General features: G+C 45.1%; 1 protein-coding gene across 1 annotated transcript; it reads left to right on the forward strand.

The window, feature by feature from the left end:
- The first annotated feature begins 9,075 nt into the window (after positions 1–9,075).
- On the forward strand, positions 9,076–16,758 carry LOC116502838 (zinc finger protein 160-like). The gene is made up of 3 exons (XM_032208794.1): positions 9,076–9,499; positions 11,219–11,422; positions 12,217–16,758. The coding sequence occupies exons 1-3, from the start codon at positions 9,349–9,351 to the stop codon at positions 15,723–15,725; spliced, it is 3,864 nt and encodes a 1,287-aa protein (XP_032064685.1). The 5' UTR covers positions 9,076–9,348; the 3' UTR covers positions 15,726–16,758.
- The last annotated feature ends 700 nt before the right edge of the window (positions 16,759–17,458 follow it).

Here is a 17,458-nt window from a genome sequence, read left to right on the forward strand (position 1 = left end):
ATCTCAGTCATGATCCAAGCCATGTTGGTTGCCAATCTGGGAAATGTCATTTCAAACTACCTGCAGGATCTTGGGGAAACCTATTTCAAAGCTTTTAAGAGATAGGGACAAACCTGACAGCCACGGGGCTGTAGTTAGTGAATAAAAGTGTGGTTTTATTAGGAAGCATTTTTCCTTTTTATTTATTTATTATGCTAAGCCTATTTTAAGGTTTATCCGGAACTCTTTATATCAGTTACAAAGTGATAACACGATATTTTAACCAGTTAAACTGGTGTTTCCCAATCTTAGCCATTTTAAGAAGTATAGACTTCAAGTTAATCTCCAGGCTTATAGTTCTGGGGGATTTCAATCTGCCATCGCTCGGTGAACGCTCTGATGGGGCACAGGAGTTCATGGCTTCCATGACAGCCATGGGCTTGACCCAAGTAATTCGGGGCCCAACCCACGCAGCGGGTCACATGCTCGACCTCGTATTCCTCTCGGAGCAGTGGATGTGTGATCTTGGTCTGAGGGGTAATGAGATCCTACCCCTGTCGTGGTCAGACCACTGCCTACTGAGGCTTGACTTCCGGAGGCCAAACCCCCACCGTAGGGAGGAGGAACCGACCAGATGGTTCCGCCCCAGGCGACTTATGGACCCGTTGAGGTTCCAGACGGAGCTTGGGGTTATTCCTGATACTCTCGCCCACAGTTCGGTGGAGACTCTGGCTGCCGCCTGGTACTCGGCGGCGTCGGAGTCTCTCGACCGGATTGCGCCACTACGGCCCCTCCGGGTCAGTGGATCCCGGAGACCTCCCTGGTTTACCGAGGAGCTCCGGGAGAAGAAACGCCGGAGGAGGTGCCTAGAGCACCAGTGGAGGTCCGATAGGTCCGAGGCGAACCGAGCACTCTTAACTACCTGCACCAAGGACTATGTCCGAGCACTAAGAACTGCAAAAAGATCATATATTTCAGCCTTGGTTGCGTCCGCCGAGTCACGCCCAGCCACCCTGTTTAGGATAACCCGCTCCCTCCTCAATAGGAGGGATGCGGGAGACCCCTTGCAGGGTAGGGCTGAGGATTATGCTCAATTCTTGGCGGACAAAGTAGCTCGGTTTCGATCGGACTTGGACTCCACCGCAGTAGATCCAGCTGAGACACAGGAGGATCACTTGCCACACCAGTTCTGGGTTGAGTTCCAGGACGTTGCCTCTGGGGATGTGGACAGGGCCATTCGAGCTGTAAGTGCCTCCACTTGTATTCTGGACCCGTGTCCCTCCTGGCTGGTTGCCAACAGCAGGGAGGTGACACATGGCTGGATCCAGGCGGTTGTCACCGCCTCCCTTCGGGAGGGGCACTTCCCCGCCGTACTTAAAACGGCGGTGGTGAGACCCCTCCTGAAGAAACCATCGTTAGATCCAGCCATTTTAAACAACTTTTGTCCTGTCTCCAACCTTCCCTTTATCGGGAAGGTTGTTGAGAAGGTGGTGGCCTTTCAGCTCCAACGGGCCTTGGAGGAAGCTAGCTATCTTGACCCCTTCCAGTCCGGCTTCAGACCTGGTTACAGCACAGAAACCGCTTTGGTCGCATTGACCGATGATCTCTGGAGGGCCAGAGATGGAGGCTATGCGTCCATCCTGGTTCTCCTTGACCTCTCAGCGGCTTTCGATACCATCGACCATGGTATCCTTCTGCGACGACTGCGGGAGGTGGGAGTGGGAGGCACTGTTTTGCGGTGGTTCTCCTCCTACCTCTCGGACAGGTCGCAGTCGGTGTTGGTCGGGGGGCAGAGATCGTCCCTGAGGCCACTAACGTGTGGGGTGCCACAGGGTTCGGTCTTATCCCCCCTACTATTTAACATATACATGAAACCGCTGGGCGAGATCATTCGGAGGCACGGGATAAAATACCACCAATATGCGGACGATACGCAATTGTATCTGTCCGCCCCGTGCCAACTCAATGAAGCGGTGGACGTGATGAACCGGGGTCTGGAGGCCGTTAAGAACTGGATGAGTGCTAACAAACTGGTACTCAACCCGGACAAGACCGAGTGGCTGTTGTGCTTCCCCCCCAATAATTTGGCTAATATACCAACGCTTAGGCTGGGGGGTCAAATTTTATACCCCTCAGATAGGGTCCGCAACTTAGGAGTCCTCCTGGACCCACAGCTGACTTTTGATCACCAGCTGTCAGCTGTGACCAGGGGGGCATTTGCCCAGGTTCGCCTGGTCCGCCAGTTGCGGCCCTACCTAGACCGGGGGGCTCTCACAACAGTCACTCGAGCCCTTGTGATCTCTAGACTGGAATACTGCAATGGGCTCTACATGGGGTTGCCCTTGAAGTGCATCCGGCGACTGCAGCTAGTCCAGAATGCAGCCGCGCGAGTGATAGTGGGCGCACCGCGGTTCGCCCACGTTACACCTGTCCTCCGCGAGCTGCACTGGCTACCTGTTGGTCTCCGGGTGCGCTTCAGGGTACTGATGACCACCTTTAAAGCACTCCATGGTAGTGGATCTGAGTACTTGAGAGACCGCCTTCTGCCGATTACTTCCCTAAATCGACCAATTAGATCGCACAGACTGGGCCTCCTCCGAATCCCATCTGCCAGTCAATGCCGACTGGCGACCACACGGAGGAGAGCCTTTTCTGTTGCTGCTCCGACCCTGTGGAACGAGCTCCCCATGGAGATCCGTACCCTCACCACTATCCAGACCTTCCGCGCAGCCCTCAAGATCTGGCTCTCCCAGCAGGCCTGGGGATAGGCTTCCAATTCACCCGCCCGAGTGTTTGATTGTTGAATGAAAGTTGTGTTTTACTATCTTTTCTTTGTTCACATATTGTTTTGTTTTTGACCTTGCACCCCCCCCCCTGTGGTTGTAAGCCGCCCTGAGTCCCCTCAGGGAAAAGGGCGGCATATAAATCCCAATAAACCTAAACCTAAACCTAAACCTACTGGGCAAACAACATTGCAAAAAGTTGTAGGGAGTGCCCCAGAAGAGAGGTCCTCAATCCCCGGTCCATGGCATGCCAGAAACCGGGCTAGACAAATAAGCGAAGCCCATCCACAGGATGCAGACAGCATACAAAATCACACTCTCTCTGGTCCATAGAAAAAACTCTCCATGCAACCAGTCCCTGGTGCCCAAAAAGTAGTGGACATTGCTCTGATGAATGCCTGGATGCAGGCTATTGCTTGTCCATGTCAGTACAAAAATGAAAAACTGGAATGGAGACACTACAACAAAGCAGTAAATATGCTTTGGAGGAGTCAGGTGTTCATGAAGTTTCCTTTTTTCTCTTGCTCCAAGAACAGATAGACTCCTGCCTTCAATATTGTCTATCCATACATCCACTTTGCTACTTGCTCTACTACAGCAAATATTGTAATCTGAATTAAAATGAAAGAACAACCGCCCCCACCAGAAATGGGATGTGGTAAGGAGACAGGGTCATTTAAGTTTTCCACAAAACGTTCGACCTTTTAAAGGAAAAAAAAAACCAGTTCCAGCACAATGAGTTTTGTTGGATTACCTGCTTCTTCATCTAACTCTTAAAATACAAGAAAACCCATTAAGGATGGGACAGGGTTCTTTGATATCAGTCTTTTTCTACAGGATATTGCAGGATACCCCATGAATATTCCAACTAAGAGCATTTTGATTTGGGTTTTGGAGGTCAGCTTTTAAAAATCATAATATCAAACAGGAAGAAAGTGGGACGAGTTTAATGACCCTTGCACAGAAACTGGAATACAAGGACCAGAGCTAATAGGAGAAACCCTCTTTTAATTAATCACAGAGAAGCCACAATAATATGCACATCATATTAGAAAAACTATTTGGAAAATGATCCTGTGCAACAGGATCTATGCTGGATTGCACTTGAAGACTATCTGAAAATTTCAAAAACTTGAAGGGAAAATTGACTAATTGGGTTTGTCATGCTGGGTTAAAATTTGACTGGCTCGCTTGTGCTTGGATTGGACCAATGCAACAGGCAGTTGTGTTAATTCAGCAAGACTACATTCACTTAACTAAAAATTAGCTGGCAAACTGCCTGAAATGATTCTAGCCTTGCAATCAGTAGGTAAACGGAGCTTCCCTGGTGCCCTTTCAGAAACTTCCTAATTCTAGGAAATTAATAGAAATGAAGCAACCTAATAAAATCTCAGGAGCTACTTGTACATGCCAATATTATGTACAGGTGGTCCTTGACTTACGACCACAACTGAGCCTCAAATGTATGTTGTTATGTAAGACATTTGTTAAGTGAGTTTTGCCCCATTTAGGACCTTTCTTGCCACAGTTCTTAAGTGAATCACTGCAGTCAGTAAGTTAGTAACACGGTTGTTAAGTAAATCGGGCTTCCCTATTGATTTTGTTTGTCAAAACTTCCAACAGCGATCACATGACTGGGACACAGCAATGGTTGTAAGTATGAACCAGTTGCCAAGCGTCTGAATTTTGATCACATGATCATGGGGATGCTACAAAGTCATAAGTGATAAAAATGGTCCTAAGTCATTTTTTTCGGTGCCCCCTCGACACTGCAACCGTCATAAATATGAAACTGTCAAGCATCTGAATGCAAACCACGTGTCCATGGGGATGCTGCAATGGTTGTAAGTGTGCATAAGTCCATTTTTTTCCAGTGCCGTTGTAACTTGGAACCGTCACTAAATGAACTGTTGTAAGTTGAGGACTACCTGTATTACTAGAAGTACCAAGTTCTTTTTCTCGGCTTTTTGAATCCAGATTACTAGCCGGGAACAGAATAGACAGGGCCAAGAAAAGGGAGCCATGCCCACCTATCTAGAAAATGATTTTCAGGTGGGGCAAAAGACAGGAATTTTGTCAGCCATGAACTGATAAACTGGGGTGGGGGGACTTCACCAGACATGTTTCTTATTCCCAAGGGACATGTGAGATTTTAATGGGCCACCACAATAGGAGACATCTGACAAATTGGGGAGGAATCGAGAGCAAGAAAGGAGAGAAGGAAAAGGTTACCGGTAGATCTTCACAGGGCTGGGATATTCCACACCTGTTGCTTTTCCAACTGCCCCCACGTCGGGCACGCAGGAAGCCAAGGGGGCCATCTTGGCTCGCCGCCAGAGGGCTCCGGCTCCAGGTTTCCCTCCGCCGCCCGAGGCTATTGGACGGTCAGCTGCCGGCTGGCCCAGACGAGGGCTGCGCGGGCCGAGAATAGGGGCATGAGGCTGCCTGGAGACGGGACAAGCTCTCCCAGAGAAAGGCGGGACGGAGAGAAAGGCTCCCTGCCCGTTTTGGGGAACGGCGCCAGACCGGCTCCTTGATTTGGCGCCTTCGAGGTCCCAGGTGAGTGAAGCCATTGAGCGGCCCTAAGGCGGGGGGAACCTCCCCTACGAAGCTGCAGCGGAGCCCTTCTCCAAAGCCGGGAAAGAAAGGGGGCTTGAGGAAGTGGGATGGGGTGAGGGGATATTTTTTTGGACGCCACCGCTGCTTGGAGGGGTTGCGTTGGGAAAGCACCGGGAGTGGGTTGGACGGCAGCGGAGGAGCTCGTCTTTCGCGTCGTGAAGGCTTTCTAGAGGAGCCACAATGCGCGCAACGGCCTCGTGGCAGTCAAAATTCGGGTTTTAATTTTTTTAAAAAAATGTTTCTTTTTTTGCTGCCGTTCCCTTTCCCGCCCGGATTGTAGCCCTGAATAGGAAAACTTTAATCCCAACAGGAGACCCAGTTTAGTGTAGTGGTAAAGCCTCAGGTAGAAACCGGGAGACAAGTCAGCTGGGTGAGGCTGGGCCAGTCCCTCTCTCCCAGCCCTTGGAAGGTGGGAATGGCAAACCACTTCTGAAAAAAGTTTGCCAAACAAACTCTGATCCTCAGATAAACTCATGCTAGTTTTTGTCCATAGTTCTGTCCTTCTTGAGCCTTAAAATCCCCTCAATTTTCTTTGCTACCCTGTTACACGAGACAACAAACTCCACATTTTTGACAGAGGACTGAACCAGCCCTCCGATCTTTTCTTGAAAATCTCCAGGGATGGAGCACCCACAAGGGAACTGAACCAAGAGTTCATAGAATGTGTTGCTTTTGGGCCCGACCTATTAAATCCACAATTGGGGTTGGGCTAGAAGACCTCCAAGGCCCCTTCTTGCCCTGTGATCCTGTGACTTCTGTAGGTCTCTGAGAATCTTATATAGTCTCTGAGAATCGGACACGAGGACTTAGATTTAGAATAACTTTATTGTGGCTTTGAATGTACAATAGACAGCATATGTTAAAATGAACACCCGTGGAGCCTGTGATGTTTGGCAAATAATGCATGGGTTAGCAGAGAATAGCTAGAGAAAGAAAAAATTCTGAATGTTTTCCTTCTTACGTTCAACAGGCTTTAAAATATATGACTGGTTGGCTTCAGGATCAGCCCAAATTCGTGGAGGAAAGATGGCTGTTGCAGATGTGGCTCTAGTAAGAGATGCTGAGATGGGGAAGAAAGAGCTTATGGGGTGGGAGGGAAAATGGGTTTGAACTGAGAGTTGAGCTCTTCAGAGGTTCAATTGGGCTACCAGTGAAAATCTTGACAAAAGGGTTCATGCAAAATAGTTATTTGTGTATATTAAAGGTTAAGCGGCTTGGTTACGTTCATTTTGGCAAGTTTTAGGCTTTGTGTTCCTCTGTTTCCAAGTAGTATGAGCTGCGTCTATCCTAGTGTGATAATTCCTAAAACCACATACTGAAGATTATCTTCTTTCCTTGAAAGACGAAGGTGCTAAAACAAAACCATTATTTGTATTTGTTGCAGGTATTTGGATCCTTTCTAATAATGTCTGGATTCTCTGCATATGCTAAGCCATATTATATATGCCTTCTTTTTGTTGCAAATTGTGTAAATTGGCCCTTGTGACTACTGTGACATAGTTAAATTATAGTCAAGCTATTTGTGGCTTATTCAGACAACTCTGGTGCAGAAAATCTTGTTTAATCTGCTCCATGGAAATAGTCAAGAATTAATATTCTTTGCAGAGTTTTGCACATGTATTTATTATGTAGTAAAGCTTGGGGAAAACCTTTCTTAGCCAGTGGTGATTTATTGATCCACCCTAGCTAAAGATATTTTAGTGCAAATTCTGTTGAGCAAGCCATAAACACTTAGAAAATTAGTTCTATCTGCTTACCTATCATTTTAAATTATTGTGTAGGAATTACATAATAATATTTCTCCCCTTTCTAGTTTCTACCTCTATTCTAATTTTTAATAGAACAAATCTTATATTACGATATATAATATATTTTTATTTTTTGGTGTGGAAATCCATTGAGAGGTCCTATTTTTAAAGATTTGCACAAACACATCTAGTGCACAAAGTACTGTGCAGCTGCCTTGGACATTTTAAAAGCATTTTAAAAAGATAAAATATGTATCATGATTAGCACATATGTGCGAGAGGAACCTTTACTTTTACCTTATTTTGAAATTAATCATAATTACGGCAATGTTACATAGCATAATTTCTTGTTTACACCTTAAAGAAGAATATAAATAATTTGCAATCTGGATTACAACATTGCCACATCTATACAGTCTTTAAATTAGATGCTCCTTGATATTGGGCCAGAATCCAGTAGGTTGTAGCTTTTCATATTTAGATATAACTCTGGAATCTCCCTTTTAGATTTCCGCCTATTATGCACTCCTTAGCAGGCAGCATTTAAGAGTCTGTGCATAAAAATGGGGGAGGATTATCAGCAAGATTTGCTTCCTGGGTGATTTCCTTTAAGCCCCAGGATATGTTAAGATTGCTGCTATTGCTCTGGAAGTCATTTAAATCACTCTTTTTTTTTCCCTTACAGATTGCCAGGTGCAGTCTATGCAAGGTGGCCTTATTTCCATTCTCTCCAAAGGAGAACAAAGGATTTTCTAAACATGCTTAATTGAATTGATACCAATAAAAGAATATTTGCAACTCAGGGTTGAAATGGGGAGTCTTTGGTGCTATTTTGGTTGTTTTCTTGCAGATGTTTCATCTCCCAAACTAGGTAACATCAGCAGTGCTAGGACTAGCACTGGTGATGTTTATTAGATGCTGTCTAATTTGGGTGAATGAAATGTCTGCAAGAAAACAGCCAAGCTCAGAGAGCACCAAGGACACTGTTCTTGAATTGAGTTCTTTGTGTTCAGGGAGGTTTACTCACAATTAAAAATAGCTAGGATTTTATCCTTAATGTATTTATAGTTCAGATGGGCAGGTGTCAAGCTTAGTACCTACCTGATCTTAAACACACACAATAAACCAGGAGGAAATTGCCATATTGCAATGCCCCAACGTTTCACCTCATATTTATTTGCAGCAACATTCCCAAAATGCCCCATAGGAACTGAATAGAGAATTGTTGAAGAGAATTCAGACCTTCTGATGAAGAGGTCCAAATAGAATAGAATAGAATTCTTTGCATAAAAAGATAAGATACATTCGTCAAGAATCATAAGGTACAACACTTAATGACAGTCATAGGGTACAAGTAAGCAATCATTTTGTGAGAAAAAAATATTTCAAGACCCATTCTGGGTGTGCCTATCGCATCCTCTCAAAATCACAAACTGGTTCCCATCCCCAAAAGTTTGCTTAGCCTTCCTTAAGTCATATGATGCTTTTTCCATTGGCCATTGCCTTTAATTACATAAATACATACAGTACATGCTTATTTCATTCTACAAATTCATGTTGATATGGTAATTTATTGGTGAATATAAAACTAATGAGAGCCAGTTTCATCTAATGGTTAAGGCACCACACTAGAGACCAGGAGACTCCCAAGTTTCTAGTCCTGCTTTAGGCATGAAAGTGTGGCCGGTGGATTTTGGGCAAATCATACTCTCAGTCCAACCTACCTCACAGGGTTGTCGCTGAGGAGGAAATACTAGGGAGAAGGAATATTAAATATCCCAAAGGGGCTTTTTTAAAAGGCAACTGGACTTTCTGGTTTTTCTTTGAAGACATTTCACTTGGGAATGGTGGGGAATGGAAGGATCCAGTCAGTAAGAGCTGAAGAAGCTTCTTGGATGAGAAGTGAAATGTCTTCAAAGAAAAACCAGGAAATCCAGTTGCCTCTTGGAAAGGAAGCACCTTTGGGGACAACCATGACGTGGATGACTTGAGAATCCCAATAGAGTATTAAGTATGGTCTCTACTTACAGTTAGTTATAAAAATAAAGGCAGCATGTATAAAAGGCTTATAATAGTGTGCGGTCCCCCTCATACCTTGGTTTATGTTCTGGGATGAAGCTTATTCAAACAAACCATGATTTAGAACTCTCCCCCCCCCCACACTGCTAGTGAGATGCACCAGCCTTCTGGTGACCAACATTTACAGTTTCCTAAAAAATATGATGTTCCTCATTCGGTCCAAGGTTCCAGAAGCCTTTATGGAGGTGACTGTGTGTTCAAGTGATGTGCAGCGCACACATTTGGGTCGCCGACAGAAAACCATCTACAAGAATAGTGTGCAGGGGAACCACTGGACTGCGCCCTCTATAGGTAAGGTCTACGGAATGATAAATGCATACGCAACTAATTCCCACAACACTGTCATATTACCTACTAAGACTGTATTACTATTATTCTTCTCACCCTTCCTAATACCTATCTGTTCCCACTTATGACTATAACCATCTTGCTTGTATCTTTAAATTTTATATTGTTTTATTTGTTTCATAGTGTGATTTGATTGTTTATTAGTAACCTGTGACTATCACTAATCTTATGATTTTTGATGAATATATTCTATTTTATTTTTCTTTATGAACACTGAGAGCCTATGCACCAAAGACAAATTACTTATGTGTCCAATTACACTTGGCCAATAAAGAATTCTATTCTATTCCATTCCATTCCATTCTAAATAGATGTGGTTGAAACCAATGAACCATCAGCACAGGCTGTGTTCTTCTCCATGTCCTAATGGAAAACTTTAAATGGTTATCATTTTCAAAGCTGGGGAGTCCTTGACTTAGTGACCGTTTGAAGTTACAACATCATTGAAAAAAAGTGACTTATGAGAGTTTTTCACACTTGGGACTGTTGCAGCATCCTCATGGCCATGTGATCAAAATTCAGACGCTTGACAACTGACTCATATTTATGTCGGTTGCAGTGTCAAATGGAGATATGGGAAGCTGACATATACTAAACTATCCTCAGTCCAGCTAGCCCACGTAATCTGTTCTACCAGATATCAGCAGTTCTCAAGGATTTCAGTTGGGAGTAGGGGTAAATATATATATCTGGAGAGGCCAGGTATTGTACCTGGGATCATACAGGTAGTCTTTGACATGACCACAATTGAGCCCAAAATGTCTGTTGTTAGCGAGACATTTGTTAAGTGAATTGTATCCCATTTTACAACTGTTCTTGCCACAGTTTTTAAGTGAATCACCATAGTGGTCAAGTTAGTAACAGGACTGTTAAGTTAATCTGACTTTCTCATTAACTTTGCTAGTCAGAAGGTCACAAAAGGGGACCCCGATATTCTGCAACAGTCATAAATACATGTAAGTTTCCAAGCCTCTGAATTTTCATCACGTGACTACTGGAATGTTGCAATTCCCATCAGTGTGAAAAGCCGTCAAAAGCCGTTTTTTCGGTAACCACGAATGCTCACTGAATGAATGGTTGTAAGTAGGGGTGGGCTGCTGGGGGTTCAGTAGAACCTCTAAGATTCTGTGCAGTTCAGAGAACCCCCAAATCTTCCTACTCCTGGCTGACCCTGACCCTCCCAGGAGTCCCCATGCAGCCTGTTTTGCAGTGCAGGGTGCCCATGGAGGCTTGGGGAGGGCGAAAAACGGGCCTGCCAGAAGTTTGGGAAGGCTGGAAACAATCCCATGTCCAGCTTCCAGAGGGTTTCCGGATCCTGGGGAGGCCGTTTTTGCCCTCCCGGAGGCTTGAAGAAAACCATCGAAGCCCTGGGAGGGCAAAAACGCCACCCCCCTCTGCCGTGGCGCAGGAGACCAACTAGGCCACGCCCACCATGGCCACACCCACCCAGCAACCGGGCAGAGAACCCCTTGCTAAAATTTTTGAAGCCCACCCTTGGTTGTAAGTCAAGGCCTACATCTGTACCAATCTTCCACATGATGTGTTGGAGATTAAGTCTCATGCCAAAAGTCATTCATCGAGTACATGAATCACAGCTTGGTCCCTCTTGCTGTGTTGCATCAGCTCTCAGCTAACCCATCTGCTGTTTTTAATCTCCTGCAGGCCGAGTTCATTGCCACCCGCCCGAGCTGCTCTCCCGCTTGGATCGTGGAGAGGAGGCCTGGGTCCCACCAATCCAGAGCTCTGATGAAAGTGCAGATGAAGGCCCAATTAAGCCAACGCTGAAGCAGTTACCGGCGGGAGGGACCCGGTGGGCTCGATACCGGAGTCCTGTGACATACCCCAGTTCAGAGTCTGCAAACTCAGGTTAGAACTGCTGCTGAAGGCCTCTGGCTTAAAGGGCTATGGTAGTTCTAAGATACCTTGAACATCTTGCCATTTTAAGAAGCGCAATTCAACTGTAGCATTGGGATTGGAGCCAGCTCATTGTCTGGGTTCACATATTATGCTAAGTCACAATGACACTTGGTTTGCTGTTTTGGCTTGGTGGGATGCGTTAAACCAGCTATTGTGGTTTGTGGTTTGCCATATCAGGACTGTGGTTGACCTTGGGTGTGTGTGGGGGCAACTGGGTGGGTGTGGCCAGCTTGACACCACTTCTGAAACTTCTGGCATGTTTCCTCTCCGTATTGGGAAGACCAGGCCAAAGCCAGGCTGGCACGATCTTTCCTCTTTGCATTGGGTAGATCAGGATGGCCGCATGGGCAGAATCCAATCACATGGGCAGGATCTGCCCACATCGCGGGCCTTGAGTTTGTCACCCCTGGTGTAGACTGTAATAGTTCGGGGAATGCTATTCCAGGGGGCAGGAGTAGCAACAGAAGAGGCACACTTCTGAAATTCCATAATATATTTCTAGGGGCTGGGGGTGATCCTGAGTGTATCAACCCTGTTGGACCTTATGGGATGGTAAAAGACAATTGGAGAGATGTGCCCCCTCCCAAAAAAAAAACAACCACAACAGGTCTTAATGTAAAGATAACCGTCAACACCCTAAATTGCATCTAAATGCCAAATGGCACTAGTGCAACTTGTGCACTAACCATCTAATCCCCCTGCACTGTCACTTTCTCCCCCCTCCTTTTTTTTTTTGGCTGTAGATAACGATCAAGAAAGTGAAGAAGAGAAGTCCCATCGTGGAAGCTATCTTCATCGTGGAGGTTTTCGACCGACGATCCTTCGCCGAAACTTATTTAATAATCCCAAGGGGAGTGGATCACAGAGTCTGAAGCCCAGAGAGGCCTATAAACATGGGTCTCAGTTGAAGAAGCCTTCCCAAAGTCAGCCGGGAAAGACAAAGGCAGAAATGGGCAACGCCAACGAGAGCTCACAGGCCAAAGAAAGGGCTGCAGGAAGGGACCATCCTGTCCTGTGCTCTGATTGTGGACTGATCTTCAAGTCCAAAATATCTCTCGCCAATCACCAGAGGATACATACTATGCCGAAGCCCTATAAATGCCCTGACTGCGAAGAAAGGTTTTCATCCAAAAAAGTCCTTGACCGCCACCAGAGGGACCACAGAGCAGAAGCGGGCAAGAGACCTCCTTGCAGCGTTGTGAAGCCTCAAAACCTGAAGCTCTATGAATGTTTCTCCTGCAAGAAATCTTTTGAGCTCAAAGAGCAATTCCTCCTCCATCAAAAGAGCCACACAACCCAGCAGTCCTACAAGGGTCGTGAACGCGGGCAAATCTTTGTTCAGAAGGAACTTCTTGACAAACATAAAAATTGCCACACAACACCCAAAAACAACCGAAAGAAGAATAAGAAGGAAGAAAAGATAGAAAGTACGCCTGAAACTGAACACAAGAAAGACAGTACAGCCCCTGTCCCTGGGAGCACAAGATCACTGAACATTGGCCTCACTAGACAGCAGCAAGACCAGGTCAATCTCCATAAATGTCAGTTTTGCGGGAAATGTCTAAGGTTCAAAAGTTTGCTTGTGGACCATGAGAGAATGCACAGGGAACCAAGGCCATATAAATGTTCCCAGTGTAGTAAAAGCTTCCTTGTTAAGTCTATTCTAATGACACACATGACGACCCATATGAAACAGGCGTCCAGGAAACATCCAAAGAAAGTTAAAAGCTTGGCTATGAAAAGCGCCTTGGATGATTCGGAAAACTCTCACAAAAGAGGAAATTCCTCTAAACGCCCAGGTTCCAGAAAAATCATCACTCGTAGCTCCTACCACATTTGGCACCCAAGAAAATGGGGAGAGAAAGGACTCCATCAGTGTCAATATTGTGGGAAATATTTAAGTACAAGAATCATCCTTGCTAATCATGAGAAACTCCACACAGGTGAGAGACCCTATAAATGCCACGAATGTCCAGAAAGTTTCATTCGAAAACACCACCTTTTTCGACATCTAGCGATTCACCTCAGAGAACTCTCCAATGACGATGCCAAAAGTTTGAGTGTGAAAAGTTACCACACTATGAGGATCAAAAGTCACCACTATGGACAGAAGGCTCCTGAAGATCTTCTCCCTGCAAGTGATGTCACTCGTCGCTCAGGACTTGCCAAGCACCCCAAAATCACCACTCAAGAAAATTATGTATGTCAGCATTGTGGAAAATGCATGAGAACCAAAAGCGCCTTTGTCAACCATGGGAAAGTCCATAGGAGAAAGGAACAGCCATATCCCCACTTGGAACATGAGGAAAACACCTCCCAGGAAGAACCTCTGGCTTCCCACCAAGAAACCCACACTGTGGGGAAACACTCTCTGAGCTCAGACCCCATAGGCAAATTGGTCACAAAAAATCCCCCCACTTCCTCCCACAAAAGGAAACAGCACCACCTCTGTCAAAAATGTGGGAAAACCTTTGATGATAACAATTCCTTCACCAGGCATCAACGGATCCACTCTGGGCAAAAGCCTTTCAGATGTGCTGCTTGTGGGAAATCCTTCGGTCAGATGTGGCATCTGAGGAGACACGAGAAGACCCACCTGAAAGGAAAATTCCCCAAACAGTCCGTTGTAAGGGAAGAGGACATTCAAGAAAACAACCACCTGGACCGAAAGCTCTTCAAATGCGCTCTGTGTGGAAAAGGCTTCTTTCAGCCGTGGCATCTGAAAAGACACAAGCGGATTCACCTGAATGAAGAATGCCGAAAACTATCTGCAGTCATGGAAGTCACACGGGCCGTATCTAATTTCCCAAGTAGCACAGTGTCTACGGAGGAAGGAAGGGGAGATCCTGTTGGAAAAGCATTGTTGCAGCTACCACTTCACACAAATGAGGTTATCGGCTTGCCACATGCCCAGGGAGAAGAAAGAGACTCGCTGGTGCCCTTAGAAGAAAGATCAGACACAGGAGCTCCAGAAAAGCACATGACGATGCCAGTGCAATTATCTAGAAAATTCAACGAAAATATCTTGCTGGCCTATGGGGAAGTCAGCCAGGCAGAGAAATCGGTGAGGAAACCCAGAAGAAAGGACACAGTCTCTATCCATCAGCCCAGGACCTGCTCCAAAAATGCTCATTCCCAAAGTCGTAAGAAGGAGAAAAACCACGATGGCTGCCAATTGGGACCAGGGGCTTCCTCCATAAGAAAATCTAAGAGAGAAACACAGCTAGTGGGGAAAAGATCCAAACGTTGCTTTTGTCAAGGAGAAGAACGAGAAATGGTCCCTCTGAACGCATCCAACCCCCCCAAGAAAGTAAAATATTGTGATGGTCCTGAAAGGGACCCCTGTATGAGTGTTTCCCCCAGTTTGTTTCAAAGTGCATCCAAGCCAAAGGATCTTTGCCTTGAACTGCCCTGCCAGAAAACATTCTCCAGAGAAGCCCAAATGAAAGTGACCAAAAATGTTGTGCAAAGGAACACAGTCGTCTCTGTGGCACAGGAGAGGGAATCCCTTGAGGCCAATTCTGGCTCTCAGAGCTGTGAGAAAGAAAAATACAAGCCATCCAACGTCAGGGATCCGGCAGGGACCCGGCCTCTGCCACATTTGTCCGAAAGCGAGACCCAACAGGATCATGACCGATTCTGCCCTCTAAATGCGTCCTCAGATGCTACCGTCCAGAATTTGGGGAGAGCCCCCTTGGCTGAGCAGCTGGGAGAGACCCCAAATCCACTAAACATACAGAGGAGAATAAAGGCTAGACGCAGTGTTGAACTGAAAGCAGCGATATTGAGAAAGCTCCAGATCTCGTTTTCTAAGGGAAAAACCTTCTGTGATCAGCAGATGAAACACGTCTGCACTCGGTGCAAGAAATCCTTCCGTAGTCGGACTAATCTCTTGGTTCATGAGAAGAACCACACTGAGAACAGACCGTTCCCCTGCATCCACTGCAAGAAAAGTTTTTTTACTATGACCGCCCTTAAGATCCACATGCGAATCCACACAGGGGAGAAGCCTTACAAGTGCTCTGAATGCGACTTTTGCTGCAACGTGTTGTGTAATCTCAAAAGGCACAAGGCCACCCACAGCCAGGAAAGGCTCCAGCCTTGCATGCATTGTGTGGAAAACTTCTGGCTGAATCCTGAACATATGGCCCATTTAAAATTTAGTGGCAAGAAGGCGGCTTATGCCTGCCCTGATTGTGAACCAGCGTCTATGCACAGGAACCTTCTAAAGCGGAAGAGAAAGAAGTTCTGACGTGATTCAGAAGCTGAATCTTATTGCGAGAAAATGAGAGACCATGTGATTTTTCCGACCTTCCAGCATTGTATCGCTTTACACTCAAAATCGGGGACATATTCGAGCACTCTCTCTTGGCTCCCCCCACCCTCCCGAAGCATTAGATGAGGCCCTAGCAAACACATTTATTCTAGAGTGTCTTACCTCTTTGCTTTTATCTCAATAATATTCTTTTTAAGTTGGGTCAGAAGATCATTTGTATAACCCCTTCTTCCATTCCTCCAAGAGTCTGGGTGAAACTGCCAAAAAGATGCTACTTTGGTGGAGAAAATAGAGATTTTTTTTTAAATCAGAAAGATGATCAAAATATTGTCCTTGGAACTTGAGGTGATGGAAGAGAGGAGAGTGACCTAATTTGTATTCCGTGTATTTTTAAATTACCTCTAACATGCATGGACATCAATCTAGGTTTGTGGTTTTCCTGTAAGGTGATATGTGCCATTGATTATTTTTTTCTGCAGGTTCTCTGTTTAGGACCAGCCAGACAGAATGTTGCATTTTGAGAGGGAGGCCGAAGGCATGTATAATATGAACGAAGATATTGGAATGTGATCTCATTAGGTTCTATTTTGGCCATAATATTTTGAGCCTGTCTTGCAACTTTTAACTTTAACTCAGGGAGGGTGGTTGTGAATTAGAATTGCTGTCTTTGAATTCAAGACCCAAACCAAATTGACTCAAATGTTCTGAAAATTCAATAGATCGAGTTATCAATGGGTCTCCTTGTAGATAATGTCTATAGAAGTTATTGTTTGAGATACTGTACATTCTAATTTTTGCTCATTTTTACTATGCTGATCTTACCTCATTGTCCACCCCTTCTCTGAATTCCTATTTTTCAATGTAAAGTACCAGCCACAACACTGATTGTTTATCTTTGATTAATCACGTTTAATTCAAAGTTGGTTCTAGTCACCTTGGGCTCACAGCCTCGAATCTCTTTTATCAACTTCTGAATCTTATATCTTGCTTATACAGTGTGTGTGTATACACCGACACTATTTTTTTAAAAAAATAAAATATTTTTTAAATACATATTTTATGTCTAATCATCCTGTATTTTTCTTTCCTCTAAAAAATAGCAGATTCTTTCTGATAGAATGTAATTTGTGGTGAAATTATTTTTATATAATAAGTGCATATTGTAAACAGCCAAGTGTTTCAGCCCAAATTTCTTTATTTATCAAATTTATAGGCCACCCTTTTCGTAGGTGACTGAGTTTTATCTCCTGGGTTCTTCTGTCATTTTTCCTTTTGCAGTGAAAAGTTCACAACATGGGTGTTAGGAGATGACTCAGTTGCTAGAAAATTACTACTATTGGATTTGTAGACTTCTTTCAGAGTTGTGAAGAAGTGCAAAGTGCAAAGCAAAGAATTTATTATGGCTTCTCTTGCAGCTCTATTGATTTTTCTTCTTTTCAGCCATTTGACTGAGTTTAGAATATAGAATATAGACTCACTGGAGAAGAGCCTAATGCTGAGAAAGACTGAGGGCAAGAGAAGAAAGGGAGGACAGAGAATGAGGTGGCTGGATGGAGTCACTGAAGCAGTAGGCATGAGCTTAAATGGACTCCAGAGGATGGTAAAGGACAGGAAGGCCTGGAGGAACATTGTCCATAAGGTCCCGATGGGTCAGACAGCACTTCGCAACTAACAACAACAAGAATATAGAATAACAGAGATGGAAGGTG

This window comes from Thamnophis elegans, chromosome 2 (assembly GCF_009769535.1).
Source record: "Thamnophis elegans isolate rThaEle1 chromosome 2, rThaEle1.pri, whole genome shotgun sequence".
In the NCBI taxonomy this organism is placed as follows: domain Eukaryota; kingdom Metazoa; phylum Chordata; class Lepidosauria; order Squamata; family Colubridae; genus Thamnophis; species Thamnophis elegans.

Coding starts and splice junctions, on each gene's coding strand:
- LOC116502838 (XM_032208794.1), top strand. CDS start 9,349: ATGATGTTCCTCATTCGGTCCAAGGTTCCAGAAGCCTTTATGGAGGTG. Junction 9,500..11,218: donor CTGGACTGCGCCCTCTATAG/GTAAGGTCTACG, acceptor AATCTCCTGCAG/GCCGAGTTCATTGCCACCCG. Junction 11,423..12,216: donor TTCAGAGTCTGCAAACTCAG/GTTAGAACTGCT, acceptor TTTTGGCTGTAG/ATAACGATCAAGAAAGTGAA.